General features: G+C 36.2%; 1 protein-coding gene across 10 annotated transcripts in view; it reads left to right on the forward strand.

Moving 5' to 3' along the window:
• The window catches only part of ZNF568 (zinc finger protein 568), a 28923-nt gene extending 11067 nt beyond the window's left edge, over window positions 1-17856 (forward strand). For 8 of the 10 annotated variants that reach the window (XM_067019053.1, XM_067019054.1, XM_067019055.1 and 5 more), the window contains 3 exons: window positions 10960-11086; window positions 11358-11453; window positions 15023-17832. In XM_067019053.1, coding sequence (XP_066875154.1) covers window positions 10960-11086; window positions 11358-11453; window positions 15023-16605 — 1806 coding nt within the window. In that variant the 3' untranslated portion in view covers window positions 16606-17832. Of the gene's footprint in view, window positions 1-10959; window positions 11087-11357; window positions 11454-15022 lie in introns of all 10 variants that reach the window. The other 2 variants (XM_059045009.2, XM_059045012.2) reach the window with 2 other exon arrangements.
• The last annotated feature ends 940 nt before the right edge of the window (window positions 17857-18796 follow it).

The raw sequence follows: 18796 nt of genomic DNA on the forward strand, positions 1-18796 counted from the left end.
GCTAAAGGCCAGAACCATGTTTCCTGTGGGAAATGATACATATTCCTACTAAAGTCAGGAACATGACCAGATTACTCATGGTACTGCATTTATTTACTGTAATTCTATATGCATATAGAAAAGAAAAAAAGATAAAAATTGGGAAGGTGCATACAAAATTATATCTAGGTGATAACAATTATGTATGTGGGCAGTTGAAGAGGAAACAAGAGAATTCAATACATTATGGACACAAAATTAATATATAGAAATCAACAGCATTTCTATATACAAACCACCAACCAGTTCAAAAGTAAAATGGAAGGTGGGAATTCCCTGGCGGTCCAGTGGTTAGGACTTGGTGCTTTCACTGCCATGGCCCAGGTTCAATCCCTGGTCGGGGAACTAAGATCCTGCAAACTTCATGGTGCAGCCAAAAAAAATTAAATTTAAAAAATATATAAAATGAAAGAAAAATGTTAAGAGTAGAAACAAAATCCTAAAGGAAGAAAAAATGTATCCAATGTATATGGGAGAAAGAAACCTTTAAAGCATTACTGAGACCTAAAAGAGGATTTGAGTAAATTTTAGATACATACTTTTTTTGGAAAAGATCATCATTATTAAATCAATATAAATTCTCTTTAATCTTGAGATTTATTGGAATCTCAGATATTCTAAATATTCTTTTTAAGGCAAGTCTATTCAAGCTGACTGTAGAAGACATTTGAAAAATAAGTGTGTAAAATATCCAAGAAAAAATATGAAAAATGTGTGTTATGCTCTAAGTTTTGAAAAGAAGAATATTCGTTTAATGTTTGTGTAACTTTAAGGAAAAAAAAACTTTTACAAAAAGTTGCCAGTCAGAAAGAAAAAAGTTGCCAGTCAGCATATATACCATAGAACTGACATGTAATTACCTTTATGCCTTTGCTGTAAACGTTGTTATTTTTAAAAAAGATTTATCATATTAAGTATCTTAAAAATGAAGGAGAGGAAACTGCTGTGATACCAGCAGGACCTCTGGAAATGTTAAGGCTTCCTGCCAGGGCCCAGGAGATACTCATCTTTTTCTTGGTTCTGTCTGACAGGAGGAGGAATAAAATTTAATGACACAAACTGTGAATTTGTGTTTTTTAACAATCCTCTTTGTTCCTTGCTCCTAATATGGAATTCTTGACATGTGTATGTAAAGAGAGTCAGCATCTTAGGAAAATAGACTATTTGTTCTAAAGCACTGATTCATCATTTTATACAGTTAGAAATTAACCCATATTTACTTTTGTTACTTGTTTTATAATTTTTGTCAGGAGTACAATTTTTTTTGGTATGAAATTTATGCTAATTTACGAGTTAGTGGGAAAGATGTTTTAATGCTAATTTACTAGCACTAGTAGAAAATATATTTTCTTTGTTTTTGTTCTTCCCTATTCTTTTCAGTGGTTCATATTCCATAGGGGTTATCTATTCCTGAAACATTTATTGAATGATTATTGGGTGCCAACCTCAGTTCTGAGTGCTTCACAGTTTTTGGCCTCATTTAGTCCTCATAACACCCCTTGGAGGAAAATGCCACTTTACAGATGAGGCTCAAATTGGCTATTTGTCGAGTTTAGTTTAAAAAAACACTTTTTTTGGTTTTTTGTTTTTGGCTGCGCCACGAGGCTTATAGGATCTTAGTTCCCAGCCAGGGATTGAACCCGAGCCATGGCAGTGAAAGCGCCAAGTCCTAACCACTGGACTGGTAGGGAATTCCCACACGATTAAATTTTGAAGTCAGGATTTGAACTCATGATGTCAGACTCTACAGCCTGTTAACCAGTAAAAATATCTAAATCCAGCTCCATTTTGAGAGCCTAATTCTTTGAAAAATTTTCAATCAGGTATCTTTTCAGCTTTTCTGCTTCTTTTATGAGATCTTTATTCTCATGCAGGTTGACTATGTGGGCTTTGGGCTCTACTTTGGGCTGCAGATCACCTGGCCCTGACTCAGGCTGTGGCATGGGCTCACATCTCCTCCACGTGTGTTCATTCAGGTGAAAGAGCAGCAGCTTTCTGGGGCAGGCTCTTCACTTGCCAGATCCCTGGAGTACATGAACCAAGTCAAGGGTGTGTTTAAAAACAAAATTCAACTGATTACATTTTTAAGATCTTATTGGCTTTATTCAGTGAATCATGAGTCAGGGAATATCCAACCTAGCAGATACATAGGAACTCTGAGGAGCTGTACCAAGTCAAAGACTTTTATAGGCAGAAGGGAGTGGGAATAAGGAAGTTATAGTAGCAAAAAGTGGATTGGTTCTGGCCAGGTTACTTTCCTTTAGGGGATGGTAGGGTCTATCAGGCAGATTACCTCAGTGATGCTGATCAGGTGATTCCTGCTTGACTACTTTAAGATTTTATTTCTAGGAGAGGCTGAAACTGTATGTAAGTCTCAGTTCGGTGACACGAGGCTTAGCATAAGTGACTCCATTTTGGGCCTGTTGTCTTGTTTTTAAAAGGTGTAAGCGCATTTCAGGTCTCTACTCACATCATGTTCACTGACATTCCTTTAGCTCTAACAAATGACTCATTCAAGGCCCACACTGGGGGATGGGACATTAGCTAGAAATACAAATGAATATTTGTGGAATAATAAGTTAATCAGTAACATTTTCTGATGGAATTATTTTTATTGGAATTTTTTTAAAACTTGAAATACGTTGAAACAGTCTCACAACCTAAAAAAACTTTGTTGACATATAAGTCACATACCATAAAATTGACACATTTAAAGTATATAATACAATGATTTTTAATATATTTATGAGTTGCCATTACCACAATCAATATTAGAACATTTCATCACCCTAAAAAGGAACTCTGTACCCATGAGCTGTCACTTCCCATTTCCCCCCAAGTCTCCTTTGTACTTTCTGTTTCTATGGATTTGCCTATTCTGGACATTCATATAAATGGAATCATATAATATATGGTCCTTTGTGACTGTCTTCTTTCACTCAGCTTAATGTTTTCAAGGCTCATCTATTTTGTAGCTTTTACCAGTACTTTGTTTCTTTTTATTTCCAAATAGTATTCTCTTGTATGAATATGACATAGTTTTAAATAAATTTGTTTATTTATTTCTATTTTATTTTTTTGGCTGTGTTGGGTCTTCGTTGTGGCAAGTGGGGGCTACTCTTAATTGCGGTGTGTGGGCTTCCCATTGCAGTGGTTTCTGTTGTTGTGGAGCATGGGCTCTAGGCACGTGGGCTTCCATAACTGTGGCACAGGGGCTCAGTAGTTGTCGCTCATGGGCTCTAGAGCTCAGGCTCAGTAGTTGCAGCGCATGACTTAGTTGCTCCACAGCATGTGGGATCTTCCTGGACCAGGGCTCGAACTTATGTCCCCTGCATTGGCAGGCAGATTCTTAACCACTGCGCCACCAGGAAAGTCCTGAATATGACATATTTTATTTATCTTTTTATCAGTTAATGGACGTTTGAATTATTTCCACTTTGTGGCTATTACGAATAATGTAGCTAAGAACATTTGTGTACAAGTTTTTATGTGGACATATAATTTTAGTTCTCTCATTATATGTAGTGGAATTGCTAGCTTATACGGTAACTCTACATTTAACCTTTTAAGGAACTGCCCCACTGTTTTACACAACAGTTGTACAATCTTACGTTTCCACCAGCAGTGGATGAAGATTCTAGTCTCTCCACATTCTTTTCACACTTATTATTATCTGCCCTTTTGATTATAGACATCTAGTGGTTGTGAAGTGATATTTCATTGTGACTTTGATTTACGTGTACCTGGTAATTAGTGATATTGAGCATCTTTTCATGTGCTTATTGGCCATTTGTATATCTTCTTTGAAGAAATGTTTATTTAGATCCTTTGCCCATTTTTTAATTGGTTTGTCTTTTTATTATTGAATTGTAAGAGATCTTCATATATATTCTAGATATGTTTCTTATCTGGTATATGATCTGTAAATATTTTCTCCCAGCCTATGGGTTGTCTTTTCACTTTCTTGATGATGTCCTTGAAAGCACAAGATTTTTACATTTTTCTGATGTCCATTTTTATTTAATTTTCTTTTGTTGCTTGTGCTTTTGGTGTCATATCTAAAAAACCCATTGCCTATCCACAGTTACAATTTACCCTTTTTTTTCATTCTTTTTTTCCTTTCACATAGTCATAATATCTCAACTTTATTTCAACTCCAAGGTTTTTTTTGTTTCCATTTGTGTTTTTGGGTTTTCTTTTATTCTGGTTCCTTGGCAATGTATATAGCTTTTAGATTAGATCTTCATTCTCCATCCTTTATGTTTGTATCATCTCTCAACATTTTCATCTCTGGTGTGTGGGACTGGGTCCTGGGCCCCCTGCTGGATAGAGTCATGTCCAGGGGTGGCTGTGGGCTCAAAGAATCTTAAGGCAGCCTGCTTGCTGATGGATGTGTCTGTGTCCCTGCCTGGCTAATTGGTGGACCTGAGGAGTCACAGTACTTTTGCCTACAAACTGGTGGGCGGCGTGGAGCTGAGTCCCAAGGCTAATAAGCTAGAGAGAAGATTCCAAAATGGCACTTGCCAGCACCAGCGTCCATGTGGTTGAACGAACTCTCCAAAGTGGCTGCTGCAAGTTTCTGTGTGCCTAGGGTGAGCTCAAGTTGCCTCCTGCCTCTCCAGAAGACTCTCCAAGGTCAGCAGCGGGGTCTGAACCAGGCTCCTTTCAAATTCCTGCTGCTCTCCTGAGTCCCAGAGCACGTGAGATTTTGTGTGCACCCTCTAAGAGTGGAGTCTCTATTTCCTACAATCCTCTGGGTCTCCTGAAAGTAAGCCCCACTGGCCTTCAAAACCAAATGCTCTGGGGGCTTGTCTTCCCCAGTTCAGGATCCTCAGGCTCTAGAGCCCGATGTGGGGCTCAGACCCCTTGCTCCTTGTGGAAAACCTCTGCAATTGTAATTATTCTTCCATTTATGTGTTCCCCATCCAGGAGTACGGGTCTTGACTATACGTTGACTCTACCACTCCTACCCATCTTGTTGTGGTTCGTTCTCTTTATAGGTTCCAGTCTTTCTCATCAACAGTTGCTCTGTAAATAGTTGTAATTTTGGTGTGCCCATGAGGGGATGTGAGCTCAGGGTCTTTCTACTCCACCGTCTTGAGCAGTATTTTATTCTTTCTGATGCTATTGTAAATGGGATTTGTTTTCCTTCATTTCATTTTTGGATGTTCACTGCAAACGTCTAGTTATACAATTGGGTTTTTACTATTGATCTTATATTCTGCAACCTTGCTAAAGTTGTTTATTAGTTCTAATAAAATTTTAGTGGATTTCTTATGTTTTCTGAAAATCATGTCATCTGAAAATAGAGATAGTTGTAATTTCTCCTTCCCAATCTGGATACCTTTTATTTTCTTGCCTAATTGCTCTGTTTAGAACCTTCACTGCAATGTTAATAGAAGTGGTAAGAATATACATCCTTGTCTTGTTCCTGACCATAAGGGGAAAGCATGTAGGCTTTCACATTTAGTATGATGTTAGCTGTGGGGTGTTTGTAGATGTCTTGTAACACGTTGAGGAAGTTCCTCTTTTTTGCTAGTATGTTGAGTGTTTTTCTCATGAAAAGGTATTGAGTTTTGTCAAGTGCTTTTCCTGCATCTATTGAGATGATCATATGGATTTGTTCTTTATTCTGTCAGCATTGAATATTACCTTAGTTTATTTTCAGATGTTAAATCAGTATTGCATTCCTGGGATAAATCCCACTTGGTGATGGCACATAATCCTTTATTTATTTGTTTGTTTGTTTTTAAAGAGCAATTTCAGGTTCATGGCAAAGTTGAGAGGAATGTACAGGGATTCCCCATACACCCTTTGCCCCCACACATGCATAGCCTCTCCCATTATCAGCATCCCCCATCAGGGTGGTACATTGTTATAATTGATGGACCTACACTGACACATCATAATCACCCAAAGTCTAATAGTTTACATTCAGGCTCACTCTTGGTGTTGTATAATATATGGATTTGGACAAATGTATATATGTGTGTCTGTCATTATTATATTATTAAATGTGTATACATTATTATGTTAAATGTATATACATGTGTCTGTCATTATTATATATTATGATATTATAGTATCATACAGAGTATTTTCACGACCTAAAAATGCTCTCTGCTCTGTCTAGTCATTGCTCTCCTCTCCTCCAGCCCCTGGTATCCACTAATCTTTTTACTGTCTCTATAGTTTTGCCTTTTTTCAGAAAGTCATATGGTGGAATCATACTGTATATAGCCTTTTCAAGTCAGCTTCTTTTACTTAGTTATATGCATTTAAGTTTCCTCTATGTGTTTTCCTGGCTTGATAGCACATTTCTTTTTAGCATTGAGTAATATTCCTTTATCTGGATGTACCACAATTTATTTATCCATTCACCTACTAAGGGACATCTTGATTGCTTCCAGTTGTTGGCAATTATGAATTAAAGCTGTTATAAACATCTGTGTTCCCTTTTTATATATTGTTAGATTAAATTTGTTAGTGTTTTGTTGAAGATTTTTACTTCTGTATTAATAAGAGATAGTGGTCTGTAGTTTTTCTTTTTCTTTTTTTTTTGGCTTTGGTATATCAGGGTAATACTGACCTCATAGAAGGAGCATTCACTTCTCTTCTATTTTGGGAGATTTTGTGAAGTATTGGTATTAACTGTTCTTTGGTGTTTGGTAGAATTTACCAGTGAAGCCATCTACCCCTGAGCTTTTTTTTGTGGGTAGTTTTTTGATTAATAATTGAATCTCTTTACTTGATACAGGTTTATTCAGATTTTCTTTTTTTCTGTCCTTGAGCAGTTTCATTACTTTGTGTCTTTCTAGGAATTTGTCCATTTCATCTAAATCATCTAATTTGTTACCATACTGTTCTTCATAATATTCCACTATAATCCTTTTTAATCCTGTAAGGTTAGTAGTAATGTCTCTTCTTTCATTCCTGAGTTTAATGTTTTGAGTGTTCTCTCTTTTTCTTGGTCAGTCACCTTAAAGGTTTGTCAATTTTGTTGATCTTTTCAAGGAACCAATTTTTGGTCTTATTGATTCTTTCTATTATTTTTCTGTTCTCTATTTTATTGATTTCCTTTTAAAAATATTTATTTATTTATTTGGCTGTGTCAGTTCTTAGTTGTGGCACATGGGCTCTTTGTAGCGGTGCGCAGGCTCCAGAGCATGTGGACTCTGTTGTTGTAGCACATGGGCTCTAGTTGCGGCATGCGAGCTCTCTAGTTGTGGTGTGCGGGCTCAGTAGTTGCAGCACGCAGGCTCATTTGCCCCACAGCATGTGGGATCGTAGCTACCTGACTAGGGATTGAACCCATGTCCCCTGCATTGGAAGGTGGATTCTTAACCTGTGGACCACCAGGGAAGTCCCCAGTTTTTGTTTTAAAGTCTATTTTGTCTAATATTAGTATATTCACTCCAGCATTTTTATGGTTATTCTTTGCATGATATATCTTTTCCTGTCAATTTATTTCAACTTATTTTTATGTTTGAACCTAAAGTATGTCTCCTATAGACAGCATATAGTTTGATCTTGTTTTTCTATCCAGTCAGACAGTCTCTACCTTTTTGATTGTTCAATCCATTTACCACTAATGTTGACACTAAATTTTATCTGCCATTTTCCTTTCTCTTTTCCATGTCTCATGTCTTTTTTTACATTAAAAAGGCACTCCTCATGTATTTTATTTTATTTATTTGTTATCTTTATTGTAGTATAATTGCTTTACAATGTTGTGTTAGTTTTTGCTGTATAACAAAGTGAATCAGCTATATGTATACATATATCCCCATATCCCCTCCCTCTTGCGCCTCCCTCCCTCCTACCCTCCCAATCCCACCCCTCTAGGTGGTCACAAAGCACTGAGCTGATCTCCCTGTGCTATGCAGATGCTTCCCACTAACTGTCTATTTTACATTTGGTAGTGTATATATGTCCATGCTACTCTCTCACTTCATCCCAGCTTACCCTTCCCTCTCCCCGTGTTCTCAAGTCCATTCTCTACATCTGTATCTTTATTCCTGTCCTGCCCCAGGTTCATGAGAACCTTTCTTTTTTATTAGATTCAATATATGTGTTAGCATACGGTATTTGTTTTTCTCTTTCTGACTTACTTCCCTCTGTATAACAGACTCTAGGTCCATACACCTCACTACAAATAACTCAGTTTCATTTCTTTTTATGGCTGAGTAATATTCCATTGTATATATGTGCCACATCTTCTTTATCCATTCATCTGTTGATGGACATTTAGGTTGCTTCCATGTCCTGGCTATTGTAAATAGTAAAATTTTTTGTTCTAATTCTTTGAAGAATGCCACTGTTATTTTGATAGGGCTTGCATTGAATCTGTAGATTGTTTTGGGTAGTATGGTCTTTTCACAATATTGATTCTTCCAATCCAAGAACATGGTATATTTCTCCATCTGTTTATGTCATCTTTGATTTCTTTCATCAGTGTCTTATAGTTTTTCGAATACAAATCTTTCACCTCTTTAGGCAGGTTTATTCCTAGGTGTTTTATTCTTTTGTTACAATCGTGAATGGGATTGTTTCCTTAATTTCTCTTTCTGATTTTTCATTGTTGGTGTATAGGAATGCCAGAGATTTCTGTGCATTAATTTTGTATCCTGCATCCTTACCAATTTCATTGATTAGTTCTAGTAGTTTTCTGGTGGCATCTTTAGGATTTTCTATGTATAGTACTATGTCATCAGCAAACAGTGGCAGTCTTACTTCTTCTTTTCCAATTTGTATTTCTTTCGTTTCTTTTTCTTCTGGTTGCTGTGGATGGGACTTCCCAAACTATGTTGAATAAGAGTGGCGAGAGTGGACATCCTTGTCTTGTTCCTGATCTTAGTGGAAATGCTTTCAGTTTTTCACCATTGAGTATGATGCTTGCTGTGGGTTTGTCATATATGGCCTTTATTATGTTGAGGTAGGTTCCTTCTGTGCCCACTCTCTAGAGAGTTTTTTATCATAAATGGGTGTTGAATTTTGTCAAAAGCTTTTTCTGCATCTATTGAGATGATCATATGGTTTTTCTTCCTTAATTTGTTAATGTGGTATATCACATTGATTGATTTACATATATTGAAGAATCCTTGCATCCCTGAGATAAATCCCACTTGATCATGGCATATGGTCCTTTTAATGTGCTGTTAGATTCTGTTTGCTACTATTTTGTTGAGGATTTTTGCATCTATGTTCATCAGTGATATTGGTCTATAATTTTCTTTTTTTGTGATATCTTTTTCTGGTTTGGGTATCAGGGTGATGGTGGCTTTGTAGAATGAATTTGGGAGTATTCCTCCCTCTGCAATTTTGGGAAGAGTTTGAGAAGGATGGGTGTTAGCTCTTCTCTAAATGTTTGATAGAATTCGCCTGTGAAGCCATCTGGTCCTGGACTTTTGTTTGTTGGAAGATTTTTAATTACTGTTTCAATTTCATTACTTGTGATAGGTCTGTTTATATTTTCTAATTCTTCCTGGCTCAGTCTTGGAAGATTGTACCTTTCCAGAATTTGTCCATTTCTTCGTGGTTGTCCATTTTATTGGCGTATGGTTGTTTGTAGTAGTCTCTTATAATCCTTTGTATTTCTTCAGTTTCAGTTGTGATTTCTCCTTTTTCATTTCCAATTTTATTGATTTGCATCCTCTCCCTTTTTTTCTTGATGAGTCTGGCTAAGAGTTTATCAATTTTGTTTATCTTCTCAAAGAACCAGCTTTTAGTTTTATTGATCTTTGCTATTTTCTTCATTTCTATTTCATTTATTTCTGCTCTGATCTTTGTGATTTCTTTCCTTCTACTGACTTTGGGTTTTGTTTGTTCTTCTTTCTCTAGTTATTTTAAGTGTAGGGTTAGATTGTTTATTTGAGAATTTTCTTGTTTCTTGAGGCGAGATTGTATTGCTATAAACTTCCCTCTTAGAACTGCTTTTGCTGCGTCCCATAGGTTTTGGGTTGCCGTGTTTTCACTGTCATTTATTTCTATGTATTTTTAAATTTTTTCTTTGATTTCTTCAGTGATCTCTTGGTTATTTAGTAGTGCACTGTTTAGTCTCCATGTATTTGTGTTTTTTACAGGTTTTTTTCCTGTAATTGATTTCCAATCTCATAGCATTGTGGTCAGAAAAGATGTTTGATACAATTTCAATTTTCTTAAATTTTCCAAGGCTTGATTTGTGACCCAGGATGTGATCTATCCTGGAGAATGTTCCATGTGCACTTGAGAAGAAAGTGTACTCTGCTGCTTTGGGGTGGAATGTTCTATAAATATCAGTTAGATCTATCTGGTCTGTTGTGTCATTTAAACCTTGTGTTTCCTTATTTATTTTATGTTTGGATGATCTGTCCATTGGTGTAAGTGGGGTATTAAGGTCCCCTACTATTATTGTGTTACTGTCAACTTCTTTCATAGTTGTTAGCATTTGCCTTATGTATTGAGGTGCTCCTATGTTGGGTGCATAAACATTTATAATTGTTGTATCTTCCTCTTGGATTGATCCTTTGATCATTATGTAGTGTCCCTCCTTATCTTTTGTAACAGTCTTTATTTTAAAGTCTATTTTATCTGATATGAATATTGCTACTCCAGCTTTCTTTTGATGTACATTTGCATGGAGTATGTTTTTCCATCCCTTCACTTGCAGTCTATATGTATCCCTAGGTTTGAAGTGGGTCTCTTGTAGACAGCATATACATGGGTCTTGTTTTTGTATCCATTCAGCTAGTCTGTCTTTTGGTGGGAGCATTTAATCCATTTACATTTAAGGTAATTATTGATATGTGCGTTCCCTATAGTATAAATACAAAATTAAGTAAACATGCAAACCTGGTATATGATATCTGATCAGCTAAATGGATTCTTAGGTGTTTTGACCACCGTGTTTAGTTTTGATGACTTCAAATTGTCTTTTTACAGGGAACAGTAACATTTAAGGATGTGGCTGTGGACCTCACCCAGGAGGAATGGCAGCAAATGAAACCTGCTCAGAGGGACTTGTACCGTGATGTGATGCTGGAGAACTATAGCAACCTAGTCACAGTGGGTAAGGGTAGCTTTGCAATTTTACACAGAATTCTTTTCTGTCTTTGAAATGTGTGAAGACTTCAACTTGCCAGATGTCTTTAACTAGCCTTCCCTTTCTTCATTTGATTGTATGTGCTTGTCTTTAGGGTAAAGGCTAATTACTTTGTCTCACTGTGGAAGTTCCTCCATCCTCATCTTTCATAGGCCCTCAAGTCCCCAGGACTCAACCCAAGGTCTGGATGGTTGTCTCCAGCATTAATATCCAAGTCCTTTGTTGTCTCTCATAATAGGCTGCCAAGTCACCAAACCAGATGTGATCTTCAGGTTGGAGCAGGAAGAGGAGCCATGGGTGATAGAAGAAGAAATGCTTGGGAGGCCCTGTCCAGGTGAATATGTGAAAATGCAGGTCTGAATGAGAAAGACACATGACAGTTGTTCAGGGGGTTGATACCATTTCACATTTTCCAAGATGCGCTTAAGTCTTCTAGAGTGACAAAAGGTATGAATGCCTTGGATTATGGTGACACTTCCAAATACTGTATTGGAGCTATCTTCCTTTTTTCAAATTTTAGATACCAAAACTTCCCTAGTTCATTTACAGAGTTACTTTCAGGATTAGTGTCCCTCTCTATGATCCTTAAGCTCTCTCTTTCCTTTGTGTCCATAGGGTTTTTTCTTATGCCTTCAATATTTTGTGGATGTATAGTATTTTTAAAACATATTTGTTTCAGAGTTAGATTCCTTTTCTTTCTATTTTTGAAAAGCCTCAGATTTGTTTTGTAACAATACTCACACTTTCCATTGTACTTCACAACTCTCACAATCCCACATAGGTTTAAAAGTTTCTGGCTTACAAATTGTTACCTCCTTCCTGCTTATTTACACCTTTCATTCCTTTAATTTTTTTGAAATATAATATATGCACACTTAGTTACAAAATATAAACAGTCCAAAAGATAACATTGAAAAGTGAGTATGTCTCTTACCCTTGACACTCAGTCCCTTTCTTTTCCCAGTTGAGTACACTTTCCTTTTTAGAGTTGTGCTGGCTATTCTTTTTTAAAAAAAAATTTTATTTACTTATTTTTGTCTGCATTGGGTCTTTGTTGCTGCGCATGGGCTTTCTCTAGTTGCAGCGAGCAGGGGCTACTCTTCATTGTGGTGCACGGGCTTCTCATTGTGGTTGCTTCTCTTGTTGCAGAGCACGGGCTCTAGGCACATGGGCTTCAGTGGTCGTGGCACACAGTCTCAGTAGTTGTGGCTCGTGGGCTTTAGAGCACAGGCTCAGTAGTTGTGGCGCATGGGCTTAGTTGCTTTGCAGCATGTGGGATCTTCCCAGACCAGGGCTCGAACTGGTGTCGCCTGCATTGGCAGGTGGATTCTTAACCACTGTGCCACCACAGAAGCCCTGTGCTGGCTATTCTTGATTGTTTATTTCACCATAAAAATTTTACATTCAACTGTCTCTTTCCAGAGAAAAACCTGTTGGATTTTTTGTTGGGAATGTGTTAGAAGTATAACTTTCAGAGTGCTGACATCTTTATAACATCAAGGTTTTCTATCCAATAACATGTTCTCTGTCTTTGTTCAGATCTATCTATTTTTGTGTCCTTCAGAAATGCTTTCCAAGGTTTCCTTTATACCTTTTGTAAATTTCTTACCAAGTTTATACCTAAGTAACAGACAAGAGAAAAAAATCAGTACTCGAAGAATTGGAAAGGACCCTGTAAAACCATCTTTATTTATAGATGATAAGATTATATCCCTTAAAACACAAGAGAATCAACTGCAACAAATAGTAAGAGAATCCAGTGATACGGTAGGGTATCAAATTAATAAATAAAAACCAGTAGTTTTCATGTATACTTCAACAACCGAGTAGAAGATTTAAGGAAAAGGAAACCACATTTATAGTCATAACAATATAGGTAAAATATTATTCTGGGCATGGGCTCATGGAGCTTACAATTTAGTGGGAACTGGAGTCCCTGAAGTTTTGCAAACAAGCAAAAATCTTTTTTTTAAACCTTTATATTTGGTTGATAGTTGGCTGTGTATAAAATTCTTGAGCCATACTGTCTTTCCTAGAGGTTTTGTAGACAGTTCCCTGAAGACTTTAGATAGTTCTCTGTTGCCTCTTGCCTTTGAATTGTTGCTTGGAGAAATCTGAAGCCTGATTCTTTTCCCTCATAGGTGACTTGATTTATTTGCCTGGATGCCCATAGGTTTGTTTTTCTTGAAAGCTTTAGAAATTTATGAGGCTTATTGATCAGTCAATATCAGTTTTTCCTGTAAGCTTGTACATTCATGTTTTTTAATTCTTGTAGTGTGGTATAGATCTGAATACTGGTTCCTTTTATAACTATCATTCCTCATCTTTGAATAAGGTTATTTCCTGCTGGACCCACTATTTACAGAGGGAGAGTGCTGGAGATTGTCTAGAAAAGTACTCTTGAGCTAGTAGGAAGCCTCTATTGCTCGTATTGACTGCCTGTCATACAAGATTTGGTGTTAAGAGTTGGTTTGCCCTTTACTTCTTCTGAATCAGAGATTATTAATTTCATGCTTCCTCTAGCACTCAGTATCTCTTCTACCCTTCTTTGCCAGCATCTTGCTTATACAAGAATAATGGCTATTTGCATCTCCTTGTTTAGCTCTGCCTTCCCTACCTTTTGACAGGGCCAGTAGAAGACCATTATGTTCCTGCCACCATGCAGTCTTAACACATCTGGATTCCACTTCTGTCCACAGGGTGTGCCTTCTGTTTTGGAGAACTCTGTTCACCATGCTTTCTGTCTAAGATAAGAAAGAACAGCCAGTGTCTGGGTTTCTTCCCTACCTGGTTCAGTCTACCTTCTGGTCTTTCCTTAGACCCTGGAATTGGAGTTTAGCTGTCTTTTAGTTTTATTGAGGATATACTTTCTTTTCTGTTTCTTCTTCATGTTTGCAGAGAGGAGAGGACACAGAGATGATTAATTCCACCATATTCAAACAGGAATTCCTCTTCTATATTTGATCCTGTGGATCACCCTGCCTGGAAATGTCTTCTTTTCTCTAAAGGATTCTGATTTCTCCTCAGTTCCTGTTTATTTTTCTTATTCCTTTATGAACTGTGTTTTACATGACTCCTTTTCTCCAGCCCTCACTGAGCATTATCCAAAATAGTTCTAAATTACATATAGACCCCTTTTTCCTTTATGTACCTTCATGATATAGATGTGTTCATGCCTTCAAATCAGTATATAACTCCAGACTTTAAATTAATCCTCTGTTTTTCAGCCCCACTCTTATCCCTGCCTTTAAAGTACCTAAATCCTCCAATTTTTGAGCTTTTCTAGTGTTTTGTTGTCAAATCACTTTGTTGTTGGACGTTTGCAGCTTCATAGCACAAAACTTCAATTTCTTAGCTATGCTATCAGTTGATGGTTTTCTTACCCTTTTGCCTTCCAGTATTTTGTTGAAATGTCTTGTTTACCCTTCTTTTTACTCCTATTTCCTTTGTTCTGATGGGTTTGAATCTTTATTCTTTTACTGTCATTTCAATGGAATTTTAAGAAGTGGGAGAAATAAACATATACATTCGATCTGTTTTGTTTAACCACAAGTGTTAATTTTATCCTCTAGTCATTTGACTTGCTATCCAGTCATTTATGAGTTTGCCCGTTCATCTTAATTATTCTGTTCATTTTACTGTTATCTGCATTGTATAAGTATGTTTTTTAAATCAATCAAAGTAGCTTGGGCCTAATGGCAGTTTTCTCTCCATAATATTATCTATAGGAGTTAACTTCTCAAATCTTAGAAACTAGGGACATTTGCACTTTGGATTTCTTTCATATTTGGAGACTAGAGCCAATATCAAAGATCAACCCCACTTTGGCAGATTTCTGAAATGTTATCAATAATGCAGTAGGAGAAAAATTCAAAAGTTATAATTTTTGGTCCTCCATTTTAGAAGTTTGGGAAGATGATGAAAAGATCAAGGAGCAGCAAGAAACACTTGTGAGGAAAGTCACATCCATCTCCAAGAAAACTCTAATTAAGGAAAATGTCATTGAATGTAAAAAAGTTGCAAAAGTATTTCCTCTGGGCTCAGACATTGTTACTTCAAGACAAAACTTCTATGAATATGACTCATTTGATAAGGGTTTTGAACATAATTTAGACTTACTTAGTTATGAGAAAGGCTGTATAAGAGAGAAAAATTATGAGTGTAATAAGTATGAGAAACCATTTTACCATTGCTCATCCCATGTTGTAACCCCCTTTAAGTGTAATCAGTGTGGACAAGACTTTAATCATAAATTTGACCTCATCAGACATGAGAGAATTCATGCTGGAGAGAAACTGTATGAATGTAAGGAATGTGGAAAAGCTTTCAGTAGGAAGGAAAATCTTATTACACATCAAAAAATTCATACTGGGGAAAAACCATATAAGTGTAATGAATGTGGAAAAGCTTTCATTCAAATGTCAAACCTTATTAGACACCAGAGAATTCATACTGGAGAAAAACCTTATGCATGTAAGGATTGTTGGAAGGCCTTCAGTCAGAAATCAAATCTCATTGAACATGAGAGAATTCATACTGGAGAAAAACCCTATGAATGTAAGGAATGTGGAAAAGCCTTCAGCCAGAAGCAAAATCTTATTGAGCATGAGAAAATTCATACTGGCGAGAAACCTTATGCATGTAATGAATGTGGTAGAGCTTTTTCTCGAATGTCATCTGTTAATCTACATATGAGAAGTCACACAGGGGAGAAACCCTATAAATGTAATAAATGTGGAAAAGCCTTCTCTCAATGCTCAGTATTTATTATACATATGAGAAGTCATACAGGTGAGAAACCCTATGTATGCAGTGAATGTGGGAAAGCCTTCTCTCAAAGTTCATCCCTTACTGTACATATGAGAAATCATACAGCTGAGAAACCCTATGAATGTAATGAATGTGGAAAAGCCTTCAGCCGGAAAGAAAATCTCATTACACATCAAAAAATTCATACCGGAGAGAAACCTTATGAATGTAATGAATGTGGGAAAGCTTTTATTCAGATGTCAAACCTCATCCGACACCAGAGAATTCATACTGGTGAGAAACCCTATGGGTGTACAGTATGTGGGAAAGCCTTTAGTCAGAAATCGAATCTCACTGAACATGAGAAAATTCATACTGGAGAGAAACCCTATCATTGTAATCAATGTGGAAAAGCTTTCAGTCAGAGACAAAATCTCCTTGAACATGAAAAAATTCATACTGGAGAGAAGCCATTTAAATGTAATGAATGCGGTAAAGCCTTCTCTCGAATCTCATCCCTTACTCTTCACGTTAGAAGTCATACAGGGGAGAAACCGTATGAATGTAATAAATGTGGAAAAGCCTTCTCTCAGTGCTCATTACTTATAATACATATGAGAATTCACACCGGTGAGAAACCTTTTGAATGTAATGAATGCGGGAAAGCATTCTCTCAAAGAGCATCCCTTTCTATACATAAGAGAGGTCATACAGGTGAGAAACGCCGAGTATACTAAATGAATAAAGGCCTTCTCTTAAATTCAATCCATGCTTTACTTAACTTTAAAATATCTTGGCATAGTCTCAAAAAATGAAAAAGATCTTTATGAAAAAATTGTAAAGCTTTATTGAAGGGCAAAAGACTTGAGTAAATGGAGGGAAATAACAATGGATGTAGATGGAAAAACCCAATATCATAAAATATTTTTTCTCCCCAAATTAATCTGTGGACCTAATATAGTTCCAAACATCTAACAAGAATTTTCTAGGGTCTTTACCAAATGATTCTAAAATCCATATGAAATTAAAGTCTATGGATTGCTGAGACAATATTGAATAAGAACAGAGAGGACACACCTTCTACCATATACTATATGTATTATGAAGTTATGGTCATATAATAGTGTGTGGTATTAGAACATTAATGGATAAATAAAAAGGATTTACAGAATAGAATGCCTAGAAGTAAATGAATGAATATATGCAAACTTGTTGTATATTAGACATGACATCGTGAATCAGTAGAAGAATGACGGCCTAGTCAATAAAAACAGTTGGAGTATTTGAATCTCCATATTGGGGAAAATAAAATTACATACAACCTTACAACATATAAAGAAAAATAATTCCAAAGGATTTGAACATTGAAATGTGAAAAGCCAAACTCTGAACTTCTTGAAAGGAAATAACAGGATATTGTCTATTACTTTGAGGCAGGGAAATATTTTTTAAAAGGACCCTGCCATTCCACTTCTGGATATACATCCTAAAGAAGTTCATAAATGTGAATAAGAAATATATATATATATATATCTGAATTGAAAATAACATATATATTGAAGGGATAATGGATGAATAAAATGTGATATATTCAAATAATGGAATGGTATATAGCAGTTAAAAGCAATGAGCTTGGTCTGTATTGTGTAACATGGTTGTTATCTAAAATAATGTTGAGTGAAAAAAAAATCAAGATCCAGATGAAACATACCATATAATAACATTCATGTAAATTGGAGTGAAATCATTCACAAAGAATAGAATTGTTTTTATTATTGAAATATGTATGTAAAACTATTTTAAATGGATTAAAAAAGACACATACCAAATTATTGATAGTGTTGTCTCTGGCAGGAGATTAGGATTGAGGGTGTTGGTCAAAGGGGGCTTTTAGCTTTACTTGTAACTTTTATGCCTTAAAAAAAGATGGGTAGCATATAAAATAAATCTTAAAAGTTAATGACATACAATGGTGATATGGATATCTTATCTTAATAGTGTTTTTGTACTTATTTCTCAGGATTTATGGGCTAGGGGAAGCCTATACCCAGAGAATAAAATGTTACAATGGATTCATATGCCCTAGCAGGTGCTGAACTATTTTGTCAAAAATATTTCCAGAAAAGTAGTAATTAAAAGTGATAGTTCTGTTTACTATATAATATGAAGTTAACATGTTTTATCAATCCCATGATGCTTTTTCCCCCACATTTTCACATTCTGAATTTAGAACTCAATTTTCAACCAAGTATATCTTAGATTCAAGGAAGTATATAATTATTTATTAAAAATTTGAAAATCAGAGGGCAGTGTGACAAATCAAATGTGATTTACTATTTTAGGGCATCATCAAGGTCTAATGATCCCTACTCTCTCAATGTGTCTTGCATCATTTGGCAACTTGTTGGATTCATAGCTAATAAGTTAGTTGACTTGTTGGATTCATAGCTAATAAGTTAGTAATATGCTTAGAGTCATTGTGGAGAGAAAAAGATTTTCCTGAGAAATTAACTCTACAATATTAGTCTTGCACTGTAAGTTTCGATACAACCAGCATAGGCATTAATATCATTGTTAATTATTACAATATTTTGAAACAAGAAAGCCTTTTATAGGCCATTTAAAAATATTTATTTATTTAATTATTTACTTGGCTGCGTTGGGTCTTAGTTGTGACATGCAGGATCTTCATTGAAGCGTGTGGGATCTTTTGTTGCAGTGAGAGGGCTCCAGAGCACGTGGGGTCTCTAGTTGTGGCACGCGGGCCCTCTAGTTGTGCCACACAGGCTCTAGAGTGTGTGCTTAGTAGTTGCAGTGCACGCCATGTGGGATCTTAGTTCCCCGACCAGGGATTGAACCAAACCCACGTCCCCTGCATTGGAAGGCAGATTCTTAACCACTGGACCACCAGTCCCAAGAAAGACATAT

Source organism: Kogia breviceps, chromosome 18 (genome assembly GCF_026419965.1).
Source record: "Kogia breviceps isolate mKogBre1 chromosome 18, mKogBre1 haplotype 1, whole genome shotgun sequence".
In the NCBI taxonomy this organism is placed as follows: domain Eukaryota; kingdom Metazoa; phylum Chordata; class Mammalia; order Artiodactyla; family Physeteridae; genus Kogia; species Kogia breviceps.